General features: G+C 40.1%; 2 protein-coding genes across 7 annotated transcripts in view; both read left to right on the top strand.

The window, feature by feature from the left end:
• E2F3 (E2F transcription factor 3) overlaps nt 1-4,909 on the top strand; it is a 47,292-nt gene extending 42,383 nt beyond the window's left edge. The window contains exons 6-7 of one of the 3 annotated variants that reach the window (XM_071736329.1): nt 1,676-1,814; nt 2,610-4,909. In XM_071736329.1, the coding sequence (XP_071592430.1) occupies nt 1,676-1,814; nt 2,610-2,875 (405 nt within the window). In that variant the 3' untranslated portion in view covers nt 2,876-4,909. The remainder of the gene's footprint in view (nt 1-1,675; nt 1,815-2,609) is intronic. The other 2 variants (XM_071736328.1, XM_071736327.1) reach the window with 2 other exon arrangements.
• A 6,303-nt stretch (nt 4,910-11,212) lies between these two features.
• Nucleotides 11,213-26,136, top strand: part of CDKAL1 (CDKAL1 threonylcarbamoyladenosine tRNA methylthiotransferase) — a 384,171-nt gene continuing 369,247 nt past the window's right edge. Inside the window, exons 1-5 of one of the 4 annotated variants that reach the window (XM_071736323.1) lie at nt 11,238-11,371; nt 11,481-11,638; nt 12,623-12,660; nt 15,152-15,318; nt 18,176-18,288. In XM_071736323.1, coding sequence (XP_071592424.1) covers nt 15,152-15,318; nt 18,176-18,288 — 280 coding nt within the window. In that variant the 5' untranslated portion in view covers nt 11,238-11,371; nt 11,481-11,638; nt 12,623-12,660. Of the gene's footprint in view, nt 11,372-11,480; nt 11,639-12,622; nt 12,661-15,151; nt 15,319-18,175; nt 18,289-26,136 lie in introns of all 4 variants that reach the window. The other 3 variants (XM_071736322.1, XM_071736324.1, XM_071736325.1) reach the window with 3 other exon arrangements.

Raw genomic sequence — 26,136 nt, 5'->3', positions numbered from 1 at the left:
TATACCAAACTTACTTAATTTTCAGCTTCAGGCAGAAGTCCTCCTTCTTCCTCTCATTTCCAGTTACATTTCAGTGTCTTTTTTTGCATTCCTCAGTCACTCAGTGGTACGACCCCCAACTTCTGCTCTTCCCATGTCCTTTTTTTTTGAGTTATCTGTAGCACTGCCCTAAGTACTTTCAACTGTTTTTTTGTGCCCTGAAAAATCCCTGTTGTTGTTCTCTGGATTTTAAAATGCTATTACGCTACATAACTGGCAGAATAATGTAAGGAACTTCTTTTGTAAGAGGACACAATACAATGTATTTGAAAGGTCTGCAGAGATGGTATATAATGCCTATATTCAGGTTTTTTAAAACTATTCATGCAATACAGCTGAAGCAGGTTTATTTTAAACTGGAGCAGTTTGTGATTTTCCATCATAACACTAAGAGCAGCATTTCATAGTTTTTATCTGTCTGTATATCTCATCTTACTGTATTAAATCAACGTGTGAAAGTTCATAGAATGGTTTGGGTTGGGAGGGATCTTCAAGATCATGTACTTCTAAACCTCCTGCATGGGCAGAGAGTCCCACTAGACCACGTTGCTCAAAGCCCCATCCAATATCTCCTTCAACACTTCACAGGAGAGGGCATCCAAAACTTCCCTTGGCAACCTGTTCCAGTGTCTCACTACCCTCACAGTGAAGGATTTCTTCCTAATGTATAGAACCTAAATCTACCCTCTTCCAGTTTTAAGCCATTACCCCTTGTCCTATAACTGCATGCCCTCGTAAAAACTCCCTCCCCAGCTTTCCTGCAGACACTGGAAGGGCACTATGAAGTCTCCCTGGAGCCTTCTCTGTGCTGAACAATCCCAACTCCCTTAGCCTGTTTTCACAGGAGAGGTTCTCCAGGCCTCTGATAATCATCTTTGTGGCTCTCCTCTGGACTTGCTTCAAGAACTCTGTGTCCTTCTTGTGTTAGGGGCTCCAGAACTGGATGCAGTACTCCAGCTGGGGTCTCACAAAGTTAAGAAAAGATAATTCATAGACACAAATTAGAAGTACCTTTTATTCAGAAAAAAACCATCAAAATTAGAGTTGCTGCCTTGAGGGGGCAGAAGGACTTACAGAAACAAGTTTGGATGAAGAAAAGTGCATTTTTTTTTTTTGTTTTGTTATTTGGAAAACTCCCTTGATAAACAGAGGAACTTAACATATAGCTATTTGAGTTCAGTGTGAATTAGTGCTTAAGGTTTTTGGACGAGTGAGAAGCATGTTCTGGCGTTATTTTAAAGTAGAAGCTTTTACTGAATACATCCAATAATATGGTTATATGAATAAAAATAAAACTGGTCACTTGCATCCCATAGTTCACTTACATCACAAGGCTCTGGGTTATTATGCTTGTAATAAAATGTTAACAACAGAAAACGGTGAGATTCTGAGATTTCTGCACTATAAACTGTGGAGAAAAGCTTTTATGTTCTCTTCCAGTCCATAAGATACATCAGCCAAGCCTTGTACATTGTCCAAAAAAAAAAAAAAAAAAAATTGCATGTGGCATTTCAGATTCTGTTTATTAGTTAAAAAATGTATTCAAACACTCACACTACCATAAGAATTTATCCTGTATTGACAATATTTTGTAGTGTTCACTAGTGTAACACCTTACTGATGTTTGTTTTGTTAGCAGAGTGCATTGATACATTTATCTAGTACTCAAGGACCTATTGAAGTTTATCTGTGCCCAGAGGAAAACGATGCCCTCAGTCCAATGAAAAGCTATAGTCAGGACCACAATGGAAATATTTCCAAAACCATTTCCAAAGGTAAAAATATTTCTTTGTAATACTAATTGCCTTTCTTCATGCTCTCATTCAAGATTTCATTTTGAATTTGACATATCCAGCTCTTATTTTCTGACTTTATTTTTCTAAGTGATGAAAAGCTAAGGTAGCTATTTTTCACTGTGCCTTTCTTGGTGGAAGCACATTTTCTTCTGAATCAGTTGTTTAAAACAAGTTCAGTATTTGCATACGGACTATTTGCAATCGTTTATATGGAATTCTGTATGAATCCATCATTCCATTCATACAGAACTATTTGCAATAGTTCATGTGGAACTATTAAACCTAAGTTTATTCTGTTATTGAAAAATTAAACTTTTTTTTTTTCTTTTGTGCTTTCAAATAGGACATTAGCATCAAAGATTTGCCTCAACACAAGAGGCAGAAATCTGTGCATGGGTATATGCAGCTATGCAGTCGCACTGATGACATCTCTTGCATTGACAGTTTTCATTTTGCCTGGATTCCACCAAGAAATGGACACCTCTCACTAGGCTTGATTTTTTTTTTTTTTCCTTTTTCCCCTCTAGTGTTGTTTAAACTTTGGAAAGTAATTTTTTAGTAGAAAAGTCAATGATGATAGCAATATGCATATTTTTGAGTAGCCCTTTGTTACTTAAGAAAAATAAGCTAGATATTATGTGGAGCCCATTTTCTTCCTTTTTTTTTTTTTTTTTTTTTAAATGAAGCTTTATGAAAGGCGTATCACATAGTGGTTTCTTTATTTGAACTGTGTCTAATATGTCTGATGAGATGATTCTCTCCCTTCTTCTACAGAAGTGGCTTCTGCTAACTCAGGACAAGGTGACTGCTCAGTAAATATGGCACCAATCTCTCCGTTAGCTTCTCCAGCCAACCTTCTCCAGCAGACCGAGGACCAAATTCCCTCAAACTTTGAAGGACCATTTGTGAATTTGCTGCCTCCTCTGCTTCAGGAAGATTATTTACTGAGCCTTGGGGATGAAGAAGGCATCAGTGACCTCTTTGATGCTTATGATTTAGAGAAGCTTCCTTCGTTGGTGGATGAATTTATATACAGCTGATTCTCTTAAGTGCTGTCTATGTCTAAATCGTGTTTTTAATGGAGTCAAAAAACCTGCCGTCATTCAGAGTTGTCCCCTACTTATTATAAAATAGCATTATTAAATAGTCTAGGCTCTCAGACAGTGCTGATATTTTAATTAAGTACTCCCTAAAATACTATAGACATCAAGCGAAGGCCTTTCCAGCAAGGCCTCCTTGACTCTGAGCCCCAGCGCCTTGTGAGTCAGCAAACGCAAGCAGGTGACTATCAAATGTTTTGTCTTCACACTCCCCCGGTCTCTGCTTACTGTGACAAGTGGGCTTATGGAGAAGGGCTCAGTGAACTGGTCTAGTCCTAAATAACAATTTTATAATAGTATTTCAGGTCGTGCCTTCTGCAGAGAATGCATGTCTTTTGAGTGTCACAACATGGATTGTACCTGCGGTGAACAGAAATATGAAATAATGCAAAAGTGTGAAATGGGATTCTTCAGCTACTTGTGGGAATGTTTAAATTGCTGTCATAAGGCTCATTTTGAGCTGTGTATATGTCTCATTCTGAGGTCAAATACTTATGTCCTTAAAAGCTTTTAATAAAAAAAAAATACACTGTAAATGTAGTGTATATTGCAAATATTGAAAAGTATAAAGTTCTGCCACTTCATGTAGTAATCACAGGCTTTTCAAAATGCTTGTGTGTGTGTGTGTGTGTGTGTGTGTGTGTGTGTGTGTGTGTGAAAGTAGTGTTTGTTGGTTGTTTTTTTAAACTAGAACGAAGATGCACAGTTCAATTTTACTGCCCCCAGTGTGCATTAGAACTGGTACATAAATTTTTGTGGTACTAAGTGGGGCTTTGTGTTAAGTGCCTACTAGAGATGCACTGTGGGTTTTTCCCTCTATGGAAAACACTTATGCCAAGCTTTGTTTGTTCAATATATCATATTTATCTCAGTGGGTTAGCTTCCTCTGCTTACAGCTTTTTATAATTCTCTTCGCCAGCAAAACTAATTTTTTTTCCAAACTACATAACTGTAAGTACCACATCAACTGAATTGCATTTATTTTTTGAATATATTTGGTAGTATAGTATAGTACCAATATTTATTTTTTGAAAGTGAGAGGAATTCTAAGAAGTCTTAATTTTTTTTTTTTGAGTGTAAAATACGTTGCCATGTTCTGGGCTAAATTAATGAATTGTTGATTAGATGATGCCCATGTAATCCTTGTGTTTGCATTACTGTGTACTTATCTGACATACTCAGAAAATTAGTACTATTTGTACTGTAGTAGAATATTATGTATGCAGGTTTTCTGGTACCATTGAGTTGCTGCTATGAAAGCTCACACATGAAAAGGCAAGAAGTCACAGTACTAATAGGAGAACTGTATGACTGTGTGAGTTTTGGAATATAACAAATGTATAAAGAGCAACACAAAGAACTGTTAAACAGTGTTAAGTGTGTGTTTATATGTACAAATGTGTGCACAGATCATTCATCAGTTGTATTTAAGTTGATATATGTTCTCAACTCACACTTTAGTTATCTAGCAGTTTTGTATGATAGAATTAATTTGTAAACACTGCCAGAATATTTTCTAGTTGGTTTGTAATTTTTTAAGAGTTTTTTTAGATGTGGATCTGTAAATAAAATTGTAGTATTTAAAGTTTTTGTCTTGTGGAAGAGGAAAGTAAAAGTTGTGTGAGCATGAAGATTTGCAAGACAAAGGGGCACTTTTGTGGGGGAAGAGAAAATGAAGACTAATGCAGACCATCTTTTTATGTACAAATTAAACACTTGTCCCAATGTGCATGGGAAAAATACTAATCTAATTTAGCTTTGCATTGTATGCTAGTTTTAAGAAGACCCTCTGTAAAATACTGTAAAAAAACAAAACAAAACCCAACAAAAAAAGCTTTTATGGTGAGTTTTGTAAATAGATTTATTAAAGGGATGACCTATTCTCTAGCTGTGATCTTACCACTTCAAATGGATGTAATTTGAATAAATTTTGTATGGTAATGAATTAATAAAAAGGATTTTTTAAAGAGTTTAGATTTGTATACAGCTATTTAAATTCTTCTTACTCTTGGTGCCTACCATGTTGCTTCTTGGTGTCACTATTTTCATTATTAGAAAATACTTATTAGTATTAAGTATTAAGCTCATACTTATTAGACACTAGGTTTCAATCTCTTTTTTTTTATTATGCTAACAATAAATTCAAAACAAGAATAAAAGACACATGTAAAGATACATAGTAGGATATCCCTAGGTTGGGATAACACTGCTTTGTTTCAAGTATCTTCCCTTAAGAATTATGAGCAGACTTCTTGCAAACTACAGAAATTGAGTTATTCTAGGATTAAATGACATGAAAGAAAAAGTTGAGAATCTGTTTAACCTTCCTACTGCTAATTCTCCAGAATTCTCTTAGCACTTTATTTTAAAGCCACCTCTCACAGCCTTCTGTACCAGACACGCAATTACAAACTTGTACTCCCTTTCTGGTCTTGGTGCTGCACCTTTCTAGATGCATAGCCACCAATTTCTAAAAGAAAAAGAAGAAACCAGCCCTATCAGGATAACTAAAATACCAGTAATATTGTTGCTTGCTTAAATGTTACACTCCTGACTGAACAAGTAATACGTGTCTTGTTACCTTCCCTGCACGCAAGAAAGCTACTACTTTGGTTTCATGTACTGTCCATACTCTTAACTTCTGCAAGACTACAGAGCAGATATTCTGTTCTATATTCCAAATTATTAATAAAGGAAGGCTAGAGGGCTGTGCTTTCTGATCTCCCTTTGAAGCAGAGATTACAATATATGTCCTCTTTCTGTCCTGTCATAGCTCCCCAGCCTGTTCTTAGTTTCTCTGTTCTACAGCTACAATAAGCATTTTTTTTGCCCCTAGAATCTGCTACCGATTGCCAGTTTTCATGTCATTTGTCTCTCCCCCTCCTTCTGCTTTCTGTACCTGCTTTGAAAATCTGGGATGAGCTGAGTTGCAAGAAAAAGAAAAATCCATCCAGTTGAAAGATTTAATTCTGCTCTCCTGAGCTGAACACAGTGTACCTGCAAACATCACTTAGCATACAAATACTGCCTCAGGGAGGCTTTATTGAGTCCTGTATATGCTGTATTCCTTGGCTGCACTTTTCCTGATGGAAAAGGATTCACCTCTGTGTTTTGGGAAGATTATGGAGCAGATTCTCCTAGAAGTTCTGATAAGGCAGATGGAGGACAGGAAGGTGATCCAAGACAGCCAGCACAGCTTCACTAAGGGCAAAATCGTGCCTGACAAATCTAGTGGCTTTCTATAAGGTAACTGCTTCAGTGGACAAGGGATGCCCTATCCATATATTCTATCTGGATTCCTGGAAGGCCTTTGACACAGTCACCCCCAGTATCCTACATACCAAGCTGGAGAGATACGGATTTGATAGATGAACTGTTCAGTGGATAAGGAATTGGCTGAATGCATCCAGAGGGCAGTGATCAACAGCTCGAAGTCCATATAGAGACCAGTGACAAACGGTGTCTCTCAGGGGTCCGTACTGGGACTTGCACTGTGTAAAATTTTTATCAGCGACGTAAGACAGTGGGATCAAGTGCATCACCATCAGGTTTGCAGATGACACCAAGCTGAGTGGTGCTGTTGGTAAGCCACAGGGACAGGACGTCACCTAGAGGGGCCTGGACAAACAGGAGAGGTGGGCCCACGTAAACCTCATGAAGTTCAACAAGACCAAGTGCAGGGTCCTGCACCTGTGTTGTAGCAATCAGTGTTATCAGTACAGGCTTGGGGATGAGGATTTAGAAAGCAGCCTTGTAGAAAAGAACTGAGGCTGCTGATGGATGAAGAGCTGGACATGAGCCAACAGTCCAGCCAACAACACTTGCAGCCCAAAAGGCCAATTGCATCCTGGGCTGCATCAGAAGCATGGCCAGCAGATCCAGAGGTGATTCTGCCACTTCGCTCTGGTAAGACCTCACCTGGAGTACTGCATCCAGCTCCGGAACCCTCACTACAGGAAGGATGTGGACCTGATGGTGCAGGTCCAGAGGAGGGCTGTGAAAATGATCAGGGGCTGAAACACCTCTCCTATGAAGCCAGGCTGAGGGAGCTGGGGTTGTTCCGCCTGGAGAAATGAAGGCTCTGGGAAGACCTAATAGTGACCTTCCAGTACCTGAAGGGGCCTACAGGAAGGCTGGAGATGGACTGTTTGCAAGGGCCTGCGGTGACAGGATGAGGGGCAGTGGCTTTAAATTAGAATATATTTAGACTGGATTTTAGGAGAAAGTGCTTTACCGTGAGGACAGTGGAAAAATGGAACAGGTTGCCCAGAGAAGTAGTTGAGGCCTCATCCCTGGAGATGTTCAAGATGAGGCTTGACACGGCTCTGAACAACCAGATGTAGATGAAGGTGTCCCTGCTTACTGCAGGGGGGTTGGACTAGGTGACCTTTAGAGGTCCCTTCCAACCCAAATTATAGGATTCTGAGAAATCTGTCGAAACTGGCCTGAATAATAGGCAACTACACACTCCTTTACCCACAGAAATTTAACAAAACAGGAAAAAATGGAGGGTTCCTGCCCTTGAACCTTCATTGAGAGCTCATCCACCTACATATTTCAGACACCATAATTTTCTTTTTTTTTTTACTGTTTACACCACTGTCTTGATGCAGACATGGACATTTTTGATTCAGAAAGAAAATGTGAGATAAGTAAGGTACTTCTTTGTAGCATGAGACATTGCTGCATGTTCAGAGGCACCAAATTTAGCAGTATATGCCAGCTTTTTCTGTGTCACACAGCTATTGCACAGTGCCATTAGTGTTCTAGAGTCAACAGTTCTCAAGATTAAGTGAACCCAAGAGTCTGCATAGCGAAGAACGTTATTAAAAATAAAAAAAAAAGTATGAACAAGAATTCACCTTCCCATTTCCCCATTTATCTTTTCTTGCTGAAGCAGGATCTGCCTGGATATTACTCTAACATTACAGCTAAGCAAAATGCTTTACCTTTCTTAAGTCTGGAAGTCTCTTTACTCACTCTTTTTCCCCTAAAACTTGACAGGGAAAAAGTGTCATATCTAACAGAAAAAAATGGGCTGCTATCAATTCTGTACGGCATTGAAAAGTGCTGACAAATCACCAGCCAGATTCTCCTGAATTGCAGGAGTACAGGAAGAAATCTCATTTATTTAATTTCATTTTAGGACTCTCCATTTTTTCCTCTATGTCTTCCCACTTACTTTTCCACCCAGAACTGCCTATTAGTTATTATAGAATATGATTATAATTTAAAAATTGGGTCCTTGCTTCCTTGTCTTTTCCCTTTTCTAAGGATGCTGTGAAGAAAACTAAGGATGTATCTTCTACAAATCACAAGCTGAAAGGAGGTTTGTATTTTATTTTCCTAGAAGTATTTTCTAACTACCTGCTCCTGTAAAACCTATCATGACTTAAGATGGAAACCTGAAGCTGGTACCTTTGAGTCTACCACCTGTGAAAAGCAGGAAGTAAGGTATATAGGCAGCTTGGAAAGGATGTATTCTAGAGCTGCTCTTTGGGCAGTCAAGGAACTGATGTATATTTCCAATCTATGGAAGGTGAGTACTTGACTTGTACTGTCGGGTGCTGTCTCTTAAAAAGTGTTTTTTCCAGGCGGGTAAAGATAAGCTTTCTTCCTGCAGTCAGGAGGCAGTAGGCAATCATCTGCTTCCCTTGCTATCTGCTGCACTACCAGCAGTCTGTGTGCAGCTTGCTTTGTCATTACAAATATGCTACAGAGCAATTCAGATTTATGAGCTTCAAAGGCACCTAGGTGGTGCCTTCCATGTTGTGGCTATGTCCTAAGACTGAACTGGACTGCCCTGGCACGAGGGCTGCTTGATACTATGAATTCTTGGCAGCAGGACAATGTGAAGACTCTGCCAGATCATGCTGAAATTGATCAGCATGGCCTATTTTATGTCACTAGGTATGGGACTCATGGGTTATTCCTGCCCGGGAGCTGCTCTTGGAGCTCACTGCCTCCCTTTAACGAGCAGTATTTTGTCAATCTTGGCCATCTGGAGATTTATGAATATGTCTTTCAGGCTAGCTGTGCTTTCCTCTTTTAGTCAGCCATAAACCAGCACTGATGTCTGCCCGGTTCTGTTTAACCAGAGAGGTAACACTTAGCTAGTTAAGATAATGGTGGGGCAGTGCAGTGAACTGCTCCCAGAATAGAGAAGTTTAATTCAAAGATTGCATGTGAAATACTTAGAAAACTGAATACAGGGAACTGACAAGAAAAAGGAGGTTACCAGGCAGCAGTTAAACTATGGATTGGTTATATATGTAAATATATATATATACAGTTACTTGATGACATACTAAGGATTACCTACACAGTATTATGAAGAAAGGGTGTCCAAAACAGATTAATACAACTACTGACTTTTAGATTTTTCTTTCCATTTTCTTCTTGGCTAAAAATGCTGCAAAAATAACGAATTAATTACATTGGTGAGACCCTCTATCTCCAAAGAGTACTTGTGTGCTTAAACAAAGACCATTCACAATGGCAAATGTATCCTAATCTGTAACAATGACTCTATCATGAGGCCAGGGTGATACTAATAGTGTTCACTCCTGCCTAGAATGATTTGTTCTTAAACACTGGCTTAAATGAAGTGCTTGTTTCTTTCTGTCCCAATTTTCCTCTTCAAATCTCTCCTGTTACTTTGGTCTCATTGTTATCCTTTTTTGCCTGTGAACATTGTCAGATAAGCATAAAATAAGCGCCAGTTTTTAAGAAAGGGGAGAGGGAGGGGAAGTGATATTCATATATAGAAGTTGCCAAACTTTATCTGCTAGCAGACCAAAAGGCCCATTATGGAATACACTCAGGGCTTTCATTCACTTTCCCTCCAGTTCAAGGGAGACTGTAATCTTCCATCTGGAGAATAAAACAATCATTCCAAAGGCTCCTCCTAAGGACAGTAGCTTAATGTTCAAAATTCATTTACAAGAAATGGTTATTTTTATACTTCAAAACAAAAATGTTAACAATGCAATATAAATTATCTTTTATGGTTAACTGTGTACATTACAAACAAAGCAATAGGTTTATGCTCGTCCTTGATAACACATTGATCACCAAGGAAACTCTTCACTTAATGTCTTCTGAGAGCCCTAGCTTTAGCCATCCAGCTTTAAACACCCCCACTGATGTCTTCTACAATATTAACCAGAAAAATTGCTACTAGCAAGCTCTAAATTGGAGGGGGGAACACATGCCAAAAAGCTTAGTCATCTAATAAAATTTTTTGACCAATATCTTCCAAACTGACTAAACATAAAAGTTGCTACTTGCACGGTATGAGAAAATGAATGATTAAAAATAAAAAAAATATTGTGGGCATGACAAGTATAAATATCCCACCATTATTTGGATCAGGTACATCAGAATCCAACCATTTTAACTGGATACTGGATCCTGTTTCCAATTAAAATACGAGGTTAACCTCTTATTCCAACGTATTCCAAGAAACATGGCATGGGTGCTCAGCAGATGCCCCGGCACTGGTTATTTGCGTTTCAAACACAGCCACGGCGCGCCGCTGGAGAAAATCCCATTTTCAGCCCTACGACTTGACCTTCGGTCTCACAATATTTGATGTTTCCCGCGAAACAGCAGCAGCAGCAGCCTGGCAACTCCATGCCGTGCGGACCGCAGCTCCCGCGCCCTTGTAGCCACCCTTCTGGAGCACCGCCTCAAAAATCAACGCGAGCTTTCCGGCCACAGCAGCGGGACCCTGCCCGGGGCCGCTGACCGACCCACGGGCTACCCTCTTATTTCTGAGGACGGGGAGCTCCCAGTTGTATTCAACCACCGCCGTCCGAAGAGACGGCCTCAGATGACCGCCCTCACGGCTCCGGGCCCCGCGGCGGCCACCCCGGCCCATTACGGCTTCCAGGATAGTAAAACAGGGTCCCGCCCCGCTGCCACCCCCCTCCGTTTTTTTTTTCCCAGAGCGGAGGAAGCGACACCGCTCCCCGTTTCTCGCCCTCTCCCCGCAGAGGCCCGGCGCGGCCTGGCCCGGCGGAGCGGCCACCGGAGGAGCCGTTAGGGCTCCAACACCGCCCCCAGCTCCGGGTAGGCCCCGGCTCTGCTCTTTTCCCCCACATACAGCAGTCCACCGGCGAAAGGAGCAGGGCGCACCGGTTCGGCCGTCAAACACCTCGGCGCTGTCGCAGCGAGCTCGGCAGCTCCCGGCAACCACCGTCTCGCCCGATCGCCCCCATCCCGCTCCGCTCCTGCTCCGCTCCGCCCCGCCGAGCCACGCAGCCGCGCCCGCTCGCTCTCTGTCGCGAGGTTGCGGAGCAGAGCTCAGAGGGACATTTTGGCCGCTGCCGGCCACCGTCGTGGCGCTGCTGCGCGCGCGGGGCTCAGAGGCGGGGCGTGGCGTGGCGGCGGTGATGGCGCAGCCCGGCTGAGGCAGTAGACCGCCCGGCGAAGGTGAGTGCCGGGGCCCTGAAGGGCCCGTTTCACCCCCGCTCCCGACCTTCCCCGTCTGGTAGTGACGGTGACGGCCGCTTCCCCCTCATCCCCCACCTTTCTGTGCCAGTGTCTCGCCCGCGCGATGCTCCTGTCCCCTGTGGGCCTTCCCTGGGACCCGCGTTAAAGGCGGGAGGGGGAGGTGACCCCTCAGGCGGGTACCCCCGGAGGTTCTGGCGGCCGGAGGACTGCTTGGGGCTCGGGTACAGTCAGCGGTAAGGAAGCCCGGTAAGGGGGGACGAGCTTGGCCGAAGCTGGAAGTATCCTTGCTTCAGGCCTGGTCAGGCGCGGTGCGGTTGCGCTCTGGCTGCCGCTTGTCCGCGGACGCGGAACGAGCTTGCCCCGGGGCCCTGAGGTGAGACACGCTGGGTCCGTGTTATTTTACATTTTACATACAGCTTTATTTTGCTCTGTGTAAGCCTGGGGGTAACAGGCCGGGGCTGTACCGGAGACACCTGTTGGTAAATAGAGGAAAGAGCAGCCCTCTTTCATGTGGGTGGAAATTTTCGTAGTGGAAAGAACTAATTTATTGATATGTGCAAGAAGATCAAGGAGGGGTGACTGAATTAGACTGGGTAAAGGGCAGTGTTCTTATTGTTTTTTTATTTAGTTAAAAAAAAATTAAAGGGAAATGTGTAGTGCTGGAGGGACAGTTTGGCGTATAAGAAGAATATGTTAACTTGTAATTTTCATTATTGCCTCTTATTTAAGTCAGTCCATCAGAGGAGTAGCAGAGATATTTGCTTGTGAGAAGAGATCTCATGCATACATATGGAACATATCAAGTAAAGTGTTCTTAAAAAAAACCCCACCTTGATGGTGTGTGTACTTTAAAAAAAAGTTGTAAATGTCTTCAGGTAAAATTTACTGCTACTCTCATTCAAAATTTTAAGCTCTTGATTGAAGACAGAAATATAGAGGAGGTCTGAAAGAACTTAAAAACATCAGACTTAAAAAACCTACAATTCTATAAAAGGTGAACAAAAAGATGAGTTTCTCTGCTCAGAGGAGGATAGGGAAAATACTGCTACTGTTCCACCTTGTCAGCCAGTCAGCATGTATACTCAGTCTTAACGAGGTGAAGCTGAGCAAGCAAGACATTTCTGCAAAGGAAGGACAAATGCTTTTCAGACAATAACATGAACTCATAGTTTTCTGTCTGCTAGTCCTGCTTTTTCATGTTATGCCTTTTTGTCTGTTTTGTTTCCCCAGGATTATTATACAAGAGGATTTACACATCACTTAAAAAGGTAAGATTTTTATTTTGGCTGTATTCTTTTGGGGACCACTGAAATAAACTCAGCTTATTTGTTTTGCCAGGTGCTCTGTGATGTCAGATTATTTTCTTGAAGAGAGTAAAAACAGCATCTCAAAACCAATTTTTTTTTCTTTTCTCCTCCCCCACCACTGTATTAATTTGATAACTTTACCTATTTGTACCTACCCTGTTCATCGTATAAAGTAGTGTAAGGGGTGTCACTTCTCCCCCAGTGTTCTTTATCAATTCACTTTTCAGAGGTCTTTATTTTTATTCATCCTTTGCTGCATTTTTTAATAGATGCTGGGATTTTTTATTTAAAGTATGTGAAATGCTTAAATATCTTTGTTAGGTGTGTTCTTTTTGTGACATTATATTTCCTTTTCAAGTTAAATGCAGTTGCACAATAGTTCAGTTTATATTTAAAAAACTAATATTTTGCAGACTGAAGGACACATACTGGGAAAATGCACAAATGTTGGGTTTAAATTCTTGCATAATTAAGTTCCAAAATCTAAAAGTATTCTGTCCATCAGTAGCCTGAATTTTCTCTTCTTGAAATCTGGTTTTAAATTAATTAAAACTTTCTGTTTTTTTAACTGTCTGTTAGGAAAGTGTTATATTTTCCCTGTACACTCTGGGAAATGCATTTGTATGATTTCCCTAGTAAACTTATGAGATGTGTACAAAACCAAGTTTCCAGTGGTAAATCAGACTATTTTTCTTAAGAATTACACATAGCACAACGTGAGACATGTAATTAATGTAGTAACTCTTTTTTAACTTCTTAAGCAAATAGCACTTTATTTTTGGATTTTGAGATCTGCTGAGAGATACATATACATCCACTTTTCCTTTTTTATGGAAAATATACTACAAGATAAAATCTAAATTCATTACATGATCATATTAGCTAGGTATAGTTGTTTAACACCTTGTACCTGAGGATGGGAATTTTCATTTTTACTCTCCTGGTCAATGAGGAGAGGCCTGTGGGACCCAGGAATTTTAGGAATAGTTTGGTTCGTTTTCAAAAGGACTATGAAGACAAATTGAAACACTTATGAGCCTGTTTTCAGCACACAAAGAAAAGGTAGAACAGCTGCTGTAACAGGCACTTAAATGCTGTATTTTTCACTCTTCTCTTGTGATGTGAGTGGAAGCATAAGATGAGCTCATTATTTCACTATGATGCCTGGCATGTTTAAGAATACTTGCATCTTGAATATGTCATCTCAGGAGCTGTAAGGTTTCTGAATTAGAACATAACAAGGTACAAATTATTTAAAAGTTCTCCAACTGGTGTGGTTTGTGGCTTTTTGTGTTTGATCTACTAGGGGAAGATGGCATCACGAAATATACATGGATAGTTGATAACTTTTAACTTCTCAGTATCCCTCCTGTGTAAGTTGTATTGGGGGTATATAGAATCCTAGAATTGGCTGGGTTGGAAGGGACCTCAGAGATCATCAAGTCCAACCCTTGATCCACTACTGCTGCAGTTACCAGACCATGGCACTGAGTGCCACATCCAGTCTCTTTTTGAATATCTCCAGGAATGGAGAATCCACCACTTCCCTGGGCAGCCCATTCCAATGTCTGATCACCCTCTTCATAAAGAAATTCTTTCTAATGTCCAACCTAAACCTCCCCTGGCACAACTTGAGACCGTGCCCTCTTGTCTTGCTGAGAGTTGCCTGGGAAAAGAGACCAACCCCCCCCTGGCTACACCCTCCTTTCAGGGAGTTGTAGAGAGTGATGAGGTCTCCCCTGAGCCTCCTCTTCTCCAGGCTGAACAGCCCCAGCTCCCTCAGCCTCTCCTCATAGGATCTGTGCTGGAGTCCCTTCACCAGCCTGGTTGCCCTCCTTTGGACCTGCTCCAGGACCTCGATATCCTTCCTGAACTGAGGGGCCCAGAACTGGACACAGTACTCGAGGTGTGGCCTCACCAGCGCTGAGTACAGGGGCAGAATCCCTTCCTTGGACCTGCTGGCCACGCTGTTCCTGATACAGGCCAGGATGCCATTGGCCTTCTTGGCTACCTGGGCACACTGTTGGCTCATGTTCAGCTTCCTGTCAATCCAGACTCCCAGGTCCCTTTCTGCCTGGCTGCTCTCAGCCACTCTGTGCCCAGCCTGGAGCTCCCCATGGGGTTGTTGTGGCCAAAGTGCAGGACCCGGCACTTGGCCTTGTTGAACCTCATCCCGTTGGAATCAGCCCAACTCTCCAGTCTGTCCAGGTCCCTCTGCAGAGCCCTCCTGCCTTCCAGCTGATCCACACTTCCCCCTAGTTTAGTGTCATCTGCAAATTTGCTGATGATGGACTCAATCCCCTCATCTAAATCATCAATAAAGATATTAAACAGAACTGGGCCCAACACTGATCCCTGGGGGACACCACTGGTTCTTTGTGAGAACATATGCAGTAGATGCTAGGCCTTGGTTTTGTGTTCTAATACCAGTCTTCTTTAATTCTTCTCAAAGATGCCTGCTGCCTGTGATTCAGTTCTGGAAGATATTGAAGATATTGTGTCAGCAGAAGCTGTGAAGCCGGGCGCTCGGCAGTTTGTAAGAAGGAACATCTTTCCCAAAGTGCGAAAACGGAATTCACAAAAAAATATTCAGGCAGATGATGACCCCCCAAGTGACAGGTAAATTCTCCCATCAACCCTGTCTTACTACTTTTCTCCTATCTTGTGTGCACCGTTGGCTTCTAAAAATATGGAAATGTGGAAGTTCATTTTGATTCTCAGTGTAAAAAGGGATACAAGATAAAATGAGTAAAATAGTGTTTATATAATGAAGTGTTAATGAATTCTAAGCAAATTTATTTTTCTAGATAAACTTTCTGTAGAAATCAGTTTTGACTGAGATCAAATTGAGTAATCAATCTGGAAAAATGGTTCCTGCTACTTAAGCTTTTATGCATAAAATATTTCTGAAAAATCATATGCTTAACTCTCATTACCTAAATAGAAGCTGTGTTCTGCAAAATGCAGTCCTGGAGTAGCCTTTTGACATCTGGAATGAGGAATATAAGCAATTTTTGGAATCACAAAACAGCTGAGGTTGAAAGACATGTCTGGAGGCCATTTTGTCCATCTCCCCTAGAGAGCCACCTAGAACCAGCTGGCAAGGACCATGCCTAGATAGTTTTTGAATGTCTCATAGATGACTGCCACCTCCCTGGGCCACCTGTGCCAATGGTCAGTCACCCTCCCAGAGATGTTTCCTGATGTTCAGAGGGAAACTCCTTTGTGTAAATTTGTGCCAATTGCTTCTGATCCTATTATTTGGCACTGCTGAAAACAGCCCCCTCCCTTCAGGTGTTTATATGCATTGGTAAGGTCCTCCTGACCCTTCTTTTCTCCAGGCTGAAGAATCCCAGTACTCTCAGCCTTTCCTTTTGTGAGAGATATTCCAGTGCTTTAATCATCTTCATGGCCCTTTGTTGGACTCCCCTCAGTACATCTGTATCACTCCTGTGGATACATACAGTCAGAGCCTAGGTACTTAGATGTCTTCAGTTTGCTCAGCTGTTCTATGACCTGATGCTCTTCCACCAAGGGTGTGTCCTCCTTGCTTCAGTCTTTTCACCTTGTTTCTGGAACCTGGGATCTCCAAAGGCTGTGCTTTTTGTACATACATCCTGCAAGTGATATAGAGCAACTTCTTCTGAACTTACTCTTTTGTTTCAATGGAAAAAAATATGCAGTAACTACAAAATGTATCTTTGCATCATTCCTTCTTGTGGTTCTTGTAAGAACAGAATCAGCTTTCTGCTGTAGTGTAATTGATTCGGTGAATTCGGTTACTGATTCTAGTTTCTACTGCAGTTCAGACATCTGGATTTTGGTATTTTTTTTCTTTTTTTTTCCCCCCAATAGTTACAAGCTGGTGGATAAAATTTCCCTGCATTATAAAGGTGAAAATAAAGTATGTCTGGAATGCACAGGAAATTAAATTTTGGTGTTTCATTAGTGTTCAAAACTGATTTTACAAGCATAACAATGCACTCTTCTCTGAAGGCCTGTAAAGGTACATTGACTCCACTCTGAATTGATGGTCTGTAGATACCTCCCACTAGTGATTCATTCTCCAAAATACTCAGTTCCTATATATTATCTAACAGACTGTAAAACAGTGTCTGTGACCCAAGAAAGCACATTGAGTGAATGTTGTTTCAGCAGTAGGAAGTCTAAATGCATTGTCTATTTAATGATAATTAATCTTCCAGAAACAAATTTTCATTTCTAACTAAGGGAATATCTTTAAAAAAAAAACAAAAAAATATTTGAGGGGAGAGAAAAAAAATGGGGGCAGGGCAAAGGATTGTGTTCCAGTATGTGTGTTGGTTTTGTACTGGTCTCTCAAGCTCATTGGCACAGTTATCCCAGGAGTTTCAATGAGAGTTTCTTGCAGATATTTTTTGTTGGTTCTTAAACCATTACGTGTGCTAGCTCCATGGTGCATGACTGCCATGCTGCTTCTGTAGTCCAGAAAGGTTGGGATCTGAGCTTTCAGATGTTAGTATGGCTGCAAGCTTAAGCATGTATAAAGATGTAGGAAAGTACAATCAATGGGAGCCATAATGTCAAAAAATTGCAGTGTAGCTCTAACAGTGAGTTTGCTGGTGGCCTAAAGTCAGTGCACTCTCTTAAAGGTCTCTTGTTAAATTATATATTAATTTAATTTTCAGAAAGTTAGTTGTTTTATGTGTTGTTTTTTGGGATTTTTTGTTTTTTTTTTCCTCCCCTAACATAGCTGCAGTGTACTGAATCTTCTTATCCTACAGCTCTTGTACCTTCTCCATTCTAAAAGTTTTCTTGCCACTCGTGGTGGATTGACCCTAGCCAACCAACTGAGCCACTTGCTCACCCCTCCTTCCAGTAGGCTAGGGGAGAGTTGGAAGAGCAAAAGTGAGAAAACTTGTGGGCTGAGATACAGATAGTTTAAATGAAGGAAAGAGTGGGTGGAAAAATATCAAGTGATGCAAAAGCAATTGCTCACCACCTCCCACAAGCAGACTGGTGCCCAGTCAGTTTAAGAACAGTGGCAAGGTTGGAAAGACCACACCCCCAGTTTCAATTGCTGATCATGAAAGAAAGAATCCATCTGGTATAGATAATCCTTTTGGTTGATTTGGGTCAGATATTCTGTCCATGTTCCTCCTCAACCTGTTTTCTGTCTCCAGCCTGTAGGAAACACACCACAGTGGGAAACAGGAGGTTTTGGTACTGCTCAAGCACTATTCCACAGTAGCTAAAGCACAGGTGTGTCAGTCACAAATACAAAACATACCACCACACAGGTTGCTATGGCCAGCCAGACTTAATACCTCCTACACTAAAATTAGAGTGTTTTTCCCCATCTCTTTTGGATTTGCTACTGCTTGTGTTGCTTATTTTACATTTGGAGAATTACAATTAGTTGAGTCTGTTCAGTAGGCTTAAAAGGGAAGTTTGTTTGTCTTTTGACTTGCCTTTTTCATTTATTTTTACTTAACAGCATTATTCCTGGTGCTCAAAAAATCTGGATTCGTACATGGGGATGTTCCCACAATAATTCAGACGGTGAATACATGGCTGGACAGCTGGCTGCATATGGATACAAAATTACAGGTAAAAATATCAGACAGGTCACATAATTTAGGTGGGTTTTTTTGGTAAATTTTCAGAGCTGTCAGGCTTTTAGTCATAAAATTTTTTAGTTGTAATTGCACTTTATTAAATCCCCCTTTGATATCGTTCTGATTTGAAGGTGAGGAGATAAAAGAATTTTCATGGAATTAAGCATAATGATTACAAGATGAGTGCTTTCAGAAAGTTAGGTTTTCCTGACAGGACAGTCATCTAATAGATGCCATGCAGTAGCTTCTCTGGGCATTTTGCTTACTAGACTCATGAAAAGTTTTGATAACATTGGATAAGGAAATTACAAGTGATGGAGTGGTAAGGAAAGATAGTAATTTTTGGGTAAAAACTCTAGCTAGTTGTCTGTAATTGGGGGAACCCAAGTGAAGAAGAGAGAGAGGTAGGAAGGAAGTGTCTTGTCACCTAGAGTTATGTGTTTGCTGCTGGAGCAGAGATGAACTACTCCATGTGAATGAACCTTTGTTTTAGGAAGGATGATCAGCATGATGGAGGTAGGATGTTAAAGAATTGCAGTTTGTAAATTCTCCTTTGCTTCCAACTAATTTAAAACATCCCTGGTCATCTTGTTCTGCCTCCCTAACCGTGAACCAAAAAAAAGCCAAGCTTGTTGTTCTGGCCACACTTTATCTTCCTTATGCAAAATGCATTAAAAGAAAAGCTGTAGAAAGCTGAAAATATAGACTGTATAGTTTCAGTGGAAAATTATTATCTGAATACTATTTTATTCAGGTACTTACGACTAGTCAAAATTAGATTTTATTAATTCATTCAAGTTTTGGTCTGTCTTGCATTTAAATGTACATCCTACTTGTACTGAAAGACTGTAGCATTGTTTTCCCTGACATTTTGCCAGAAATATTTTATTCCCAGTTTCATAAAGTGCTTGTTTCTTTTCTTGATCACGGTGATTCTTTAATTAGGTGATTCTTTAATTAGTAGTGCTATTCTGGAATAGGTAAACTTTTTACAGACAAGTGTAGTGCTGGTCCAAGAATCCTTATTTGTGACAGATATTTGTGTAAGACTACAAATGAGTTCTCAGATTTGGCTTGTTATGACTTCCTTAAATTTTGCTTCTCTCTACCTTGATTTCTCAAATGTGTAGTTTTCCAGCAGCTGCTTCTGGGTTGCCAAGATTCCTATGGTTATCACGTGCTTTTGGAATTTGGAATTGCTTTTCTGCTCAATATAGTGATGCTTCTGGCCACAAGTGTGTATGAAAGTGCTGTATAACTGCTTGGATTGCTGATAATGTCTCTCAGGGTTTCATGCTAGGGCTGATCTGTTTGATGTCTTTAATGGACTTGGAAGACAGGACAAGATATCTTCAGCAAATTTGTAGACTATGCCAAACTGGGGGAAGTGATGATAGGCTGGAAACCAGTGCTGTGGTTCAGTGGGCTCTTAATAGACTAGAAAAAGAGTTATCAGAAACCAAATGACATTTAGCAAAGGCAAATTCAAAATCCAAATGTTGGCATAGCCCAAACTAGAGGTAAAGTTTTGGGGAGGGCACACTGACCAGAAAGCCACTTTGTAGAAAAAGATTTTGAGATTGAGGTAGACAAGAATTAAACATGAGTCAGCGATGTACTCTTCTTGTAGCAAAAAAAGAAATCTGGGATGAGTTAGCTAGACTGTAGCCATCAGGTTTGGGAAAGTGATCCTTGAGCTCTGTAATGTACCTGTGAGACAATATTAGGAGTTCCGTGTCCAGTGATCCAGCTTGGACCCAGATTTGGGTTCCCCAGGAGAAGAGAGGTGTTGATGTAGTAAACTTAGATCAGTAAAAAAGAGGGCACCAAGATAGTTTGGGAGTATGTGATGTATGAGAAAAGACTGGGAAGGCTGCATTTCTTCAGCCTTGAGAAGTGTCGTGGAAGATCCTAGTTGCAAACAGGAATACCCAGCAGGAGAGTACAGAGAAAATGGAATCAGCTTTTTTAGTCAACAGTGCTTGTAGAAGAGATGCTGAAATAAAGTTCTGGTTCTAGGAAATAAAATGTTATATTTACTTGCAGATATTGCTCCATTAGAAAGGAAATGGTTAGGCACTGTTTCTAGTGTCTTTTATCCAATTTCAAGATTTTTTTAAAAAAGGAAGAAAGGCAATATCAGACAGATTTTTATTGCTAACTAGAAGTTGTAGCAATGCAACCTGCCTTATAAGTTGATGTAGCTGAAACTGAAGATTGGTATAATGATGTCTTCTAGTTACAGAAAGTTTTTGTTTTAGGATTTTTTTTATTAGATTTTTTTTCTTTATTTTAGAATAAAATAAATGATGTTTCTATGACCTGTTGCAAAAATCTTCTTGTAGTACTATTCCTTATCTGTGTTTATTGCATGGATTTTGCTCTGTTCTTGATTTGAACTTTGTTCAGGAGATGCAGAGGTCTGGTTTTTGTTTTCTTTTTCTTTTTCCTCTTTTCATTTCATTTGTTTCAAAAATGTCCTTTCTGTACAAGTGTCCTATGTTGCTTTCTGGAGTGGCTGCATTCAAAGATTCAAACTGATTGCTCTGCTAGGTTTTCACATCTAAGACTGTGTCTTGGGAGAAGTGTGAATTGGCAATATACATACACTATAGTAGCAACAATGCTGATTAAAAATCAGGAACTGCATCAGCTTAAAAAAAAATGTCAAAAGGAAACCAGTAGAAAAGCTGAACCTATTTTTGTACCTGTTTTTACAATGTGAAGGTAGGCAGTATTCTGAACAAATTTTACATGCCGTCCTGTGGAAACACAAAGCTCCTTTGTTAGTCTGAGCCACATGGAAATGTGTGGACCAACAGGCATCAGTGCAGGGCTGTGCCATGGTACTTGCTCATGTTCTGAAAACAATGTCCCTGATGGTGGCTTTGCTGGTTCTGAAACTGGTGTTGGTTTCTTGGCAGCGTGACTTGCTGTGTAGTTTAGATATGCTTGCAGACCTACTAGTGTGCTCTGAGATGCACCCTGGAGGGAGAAACTCATGGTACAGACAAGTAATGCCTAATGTGAAAAAGAAGAAGTGGGCGAGCTGGGAGCTCTCAAATGCTGTGAGCCAGATGTTTGTTTGGAAAGGAAATTCAGAAAGTGTGCCACTTAACAATACTTTCTCTCTGAAAAATGGAAAGGAATGTGCATACTCAGACATAGAAGGAACCGACTTTTGAAGTGCATAGTTGTATTAACATTTGTTGGCATCTATAGGTTTCTGTTTCTGTGGAATGAATGGTTTTCAGCCCAGCCTTCTTGAATGCATTTTGATGGATGCAAGCAGTTGGGTATGCTTGTTATTTGGTGGCAATTGCTTCTGGCTTGAAAGATGTTCTGGTCCAAAGCATTCTCTCCTCACTCATTGTAAAACATTCTGGAGGGGAGGGAAAGACATACTAATGACTTAAAAATACCAGAAGAACGAACAGTAACTTTTATGAAGAGGAAGCAAAACTCATTATTAAGGGTTCAGCAAAGCTAAGCCAATAACAGTTTATCTGCACTACACTTTTTTTTAAAAGAAATAAAGGCTGTCATGGAACTGTCTCATGACTTTGAATGGATTTCCAGAAGCGAAAAAGAGTGGAGTTGTTTTGGTAATTCAGTGGTCTTAGTTTTGATTTAGCACATAGAAACTACAATGTATCACAGAACCTCAGTTTACTTGTGGAGTTTGAGACTAGTCTTCAGGCATCCTTTTTACTGTCTCATGCAAAATTTCAGCAAGTTTGTTAAATGGACAGATGCAGTATTTTTCAGGGGTTCCTTTCTGTGCCTCTTAAAAATCTCATTCTATTACTGTGAGTATGGTATTTGTTGGCAGGACTTGTATCTGTGAGGTTTGCCAATTCTTATTGAAGCTTAATGGTTATAGTCCATGTTACATGTCTTACAACTCTGAAATTCTCTGTGCAGAGAATTTATGTATTTCTCTAAAGCAAATTCAGTATTTTGAAAGACTGTGGGAATTGTCTAATTTTTATTGCCTCTTCTACTTGTTAATTTTCTGAACACTGTTCAGTTTTATTTACTAGTGAGTATATCTGAAGGACCCTTAACACCCTTAACACTGCCCATCTGCTCAAACAGCAAATTTCAGTAGAAGAAGAAAAAAGACAAGGAAGAACAAATACTCTGACCTACTTCAGACCTCATGATGAGGAGAAGATGGCTATAAAAGGAAATGTGCTAAGTCTGCTGTTGAAAAAGCAGATGAGGTGCTACAAACAATTACAGACTATTACCTAGTGTTCATTGTGTTGCATAAACCATGCAAGACTTTTCTTAGACTTAGGCCATTCCCATACAGATACAGCAAGGCATTCTGCAACATCCATATTATTCCTCCAAGTGGGAAATAAGATTTCTAAGACTGCACAGGTATTGACTGATGGTTTTTTAATAACTGTTCAGAATCTGGTACTTTGTTTTTTTTTAATTGTTTTATATTTTAAAGTACTTTTTTTGCTGCACAATACAACTTAAATAATTACAGATGTTTATTTTACTGTCCTGAAATAGAGCTCTCTTAAATGGGTTACTGTATTCTGTACATTTCTTAACGAAAAATAAGCTCTCTGCAGCCTATGTAGTTGTTCATGAAGCATTTTGACTAAGGGTTCTGCTAGTTTCTGGTGTATGCTCTTTTTTCCTGAGAATCAGCAGTTGTTCTTTTAATTTTTCTATTTCCATCTTGCTGATAAAGCTTTTTAAGTATCATGTAAAATAGTAGTGATTACCCTGTAATTTTGGGGTGCTATGAGACATTCTCATTGTGAGGTGTTTTTAGTATTCTTTTTTAACCTAAAAGCTAAAGCTGTAGTGGCTGCTCATTAAGTGCTTCATATTTAGCCTTGTCTATCAGAATTCAAGTTTAATCTTTGCTTTTAGATTTGTACTTCTTAAATAGTTGGTATTGCAGTGCCAAGTTAGAAAAAAAGATACTTTGCAACTTTTTTTTATACTATTATGGAACAGGAGATTTAAATACACAGAGTAATCCAAACTACTTCTGCAGTGATTAGAGGTGTTTCTGTTCTCACTGACAACAGCACAGTCACAAAATCATCATTCTCTATGAAGCTGCTGAGTAATTGAGAAAAGTGTAAAACCTGTGATATTTTGTACCCTTGCTGAAGAATTCCTCCATTGCCTGTAATTTATAGAATCAAAATCCTTTATGATTTTTACATTTCTTGATAACCATTCACACCCATATAATTACTACTAAAGCAGATTTGGGTTTTTTTATTCAAACTGATAATTTGAATATGTAAGTTTTTGATTGATACTGACAGGGGCAGTAAATAACTTGTTCCTGTACCTGTTGTTAAAGTGAGATAGTTCTCTTAACAGTTCCAGTGATAGTCTTCTGCTTTTGGAAGGTTGCTGCTTGTCTCAAGTTGGGTTTGTCCTTTGGTTCTTGATGCTCTGGCTTGAAAGTGGTCCACCATGCAGTGTGTGAATGCTTGGGATGTAGGCATGGTATATTTTCTTAGGTTTAGCCTTAGTTCTTTCACTGCAGCTCAAATAATTGCTACAGTTGGACATACCAATAACCATCTCCAAAGGAGATATGAGTTCTTGTCATTTCTTCAGAATCTGCAGCTTGGTGGTGTGATGGTAAGAACTTGATGAGGGAGGGTGAAATAAGACATAGAAGAAAAATGAAAGGTGATATTCATGGGTTGGAGGAGATGGAATCAAACATGTCTAGACAATCAAGATTTCACAGTTCCTGGGGAGTAATACCTTTGGGAGGTATTGCCAGTGCAGTCCTATGTGAAGTGTCCTATAAGGCAGTGACTGGGATGATAGGACTGGGTGTTTCTTGTTGGGGTGCTTTCTTGCAGTGTAGATTTAATACAACATACTGTGATTTATCTGCAGCAGTCCATGTTCCCCCGGCCCCTGTAAACAAAGATATAATTGTGGTTTTGGCAGCTGTGTATTGCTGTGTTACTGCTCCTGTGTTCCTGTAAAACTTCCTAGCATGTGTGTGGCTAGTGTTCTGTTACTTGTCACCTCTGACTTATACCTCTGTGCAAGATACACTTCCTATAAAATCTTTGCTGTTTTTTCTACCTCTCCTTCCTCAGAATCAACTTCTTACTCCTATTAGGCAACTTTCATAAAAGCTTTGAGGATGTTGCTTTCACTACAGGATAGAACTCTAACTCTCAAACTGGGAAATGTTTCCTGTTTATGGGGGAACTGGAAAGAACTAGTGTGCAGTTTTCCCCTTCATAAAGGCCTCCTACATCACTGCTATTAGAGCTTGGTCTGAGAAGTCTGTATTATTTCTTTATCCCAATTAAAAATTAGTTGTTTTGTAGTAGTCCCTCTAAGTCGAATTGATTGTTTTCTTTTAGTGTTTTTCTTTCACAGTCATGCAGCTGGCAATCAGGAGGAGATCTGAGAGCCTAAATATATCCTACATGCACAGCATCCTCAGAGACAGTTGTAGGTGGATTATATAGGTAAATTAAAGCATGTGTACATGTTTAGGGTTAATTCTAGTGGCAAAGCAATTGTCTACATTCTCTGGTGGTTGTACAATAGAATTTAGTTCTTACAACACTGAACTTTGTGTAATTCAGGAGAATGAATTTGAATTTGAAAAAGATTGAGCCATGAAGGGTAAGTTTCAGCTTCTGGTAATGTGGGTCCTCCTATCTGGAATGGGTCCCTGTAGTAGGTTTTAAGCAGTAAATGAAGCATAAATAGAAGTGATGAAGTGAGTTCAACATAGACATACATATGATTTGGAGCTTTGTAGAGTGCTATACTGAGACATTAATTTCAGATATCTCATGGTTCTTTGTATTTCAGGTAACTTATAGAACATTTATAAATGCTAGTGGGAAAGCAGAGCAGCGTTTTATAACATGAAGAGATTTTTTTACCATTTATCTTCAAGGTAGGATAAAGATCATATGTTGTCCCAAGTGTTTGTAGGACCACCTGAAAAAAAATCTTGCTTGTTACCCTACATGGTGTGGAATAGTGGAGGAGAGTTAATGTTTACTTCAGACTCTTGCTGTAATTTGGTTTGAGTTTCATTTACTATCAAAGATGACTCTTAGGTGTGAGTTCCCTGTTTTTGAGAAATTGCTGGTCAGCCTTTGCTGTGCAACTCTGCACTCATGTGCTTTTAATATCTTTTGGGAATGCTTTTTTGACAGTTGTAGTGTTGGGTGCATGTGTGAACTGCTCTTGTTCTATGTTATGCCACCAGGCAAGACAGGTTTTAAGGTTGGTTAGTTTCTTCCTTGTTGGTAGGCATTTAAAATGTAACAGAGCTGATCCTGAACTGTTTTGTGTCTCCATATACAGAGAGAGCAGTGACCTATGTAGTTGTCCTTCAGTCAGGCCTCAGGGTTTGCTCACAAGAGGTAAGACTGCCACGTGGTTACAGAGACTGTCTGGAGACAGTAGAAGTTCACTAAACAGATATGAGACACAAACTCATGGTGGTGTTTTTACCCACTGATAAAAGCAAATTAAGTACTTTATTTTTTTTCCTCTCCCCTGAGTATAATTTCTGCTTCCTTCTTCGTGGCCAACTTGGGTTTTCTTCTTTTAAGCCTGGTGTTAATAACATGGCTCCAAGGTGTAAAAAGTGTTCCTGTCACTGAACAGCCAAGTGAAAACACACATAGGTAATCCATTGTGTCAACAAGGCCTGGTTGGTATGAGCAAGATTGGATATAAATTTCTGATTTCTTTCTATCAAAATCTTTTACGGTTGTACCTACTCACAGGAAAAAAAACAACCCAAACAACAAACCGCAAAACAACCCAAAACAAACCAGGGTGTGATAATGTACGA

The sequence above is a fragment of the Heliangelus exortis genome, chromosome 2, assembly GCF_036169615.1.
Source record: "Heliangelus exortis chromosome 2, bHelExo1.hap1, whole genome shotgun sequence".
Lineage (NCBI taxonomy): Eukaryota > Metazoa > Chordata > Aves > Apodiformes > Trochilidae > Heliangelus > Heliangelus exortis.
The sequence above is the reverse complement of the archived record's forward strand: the minus strand, read 5'-3'. Positions and strand labels throughout refer to the sequence as shown.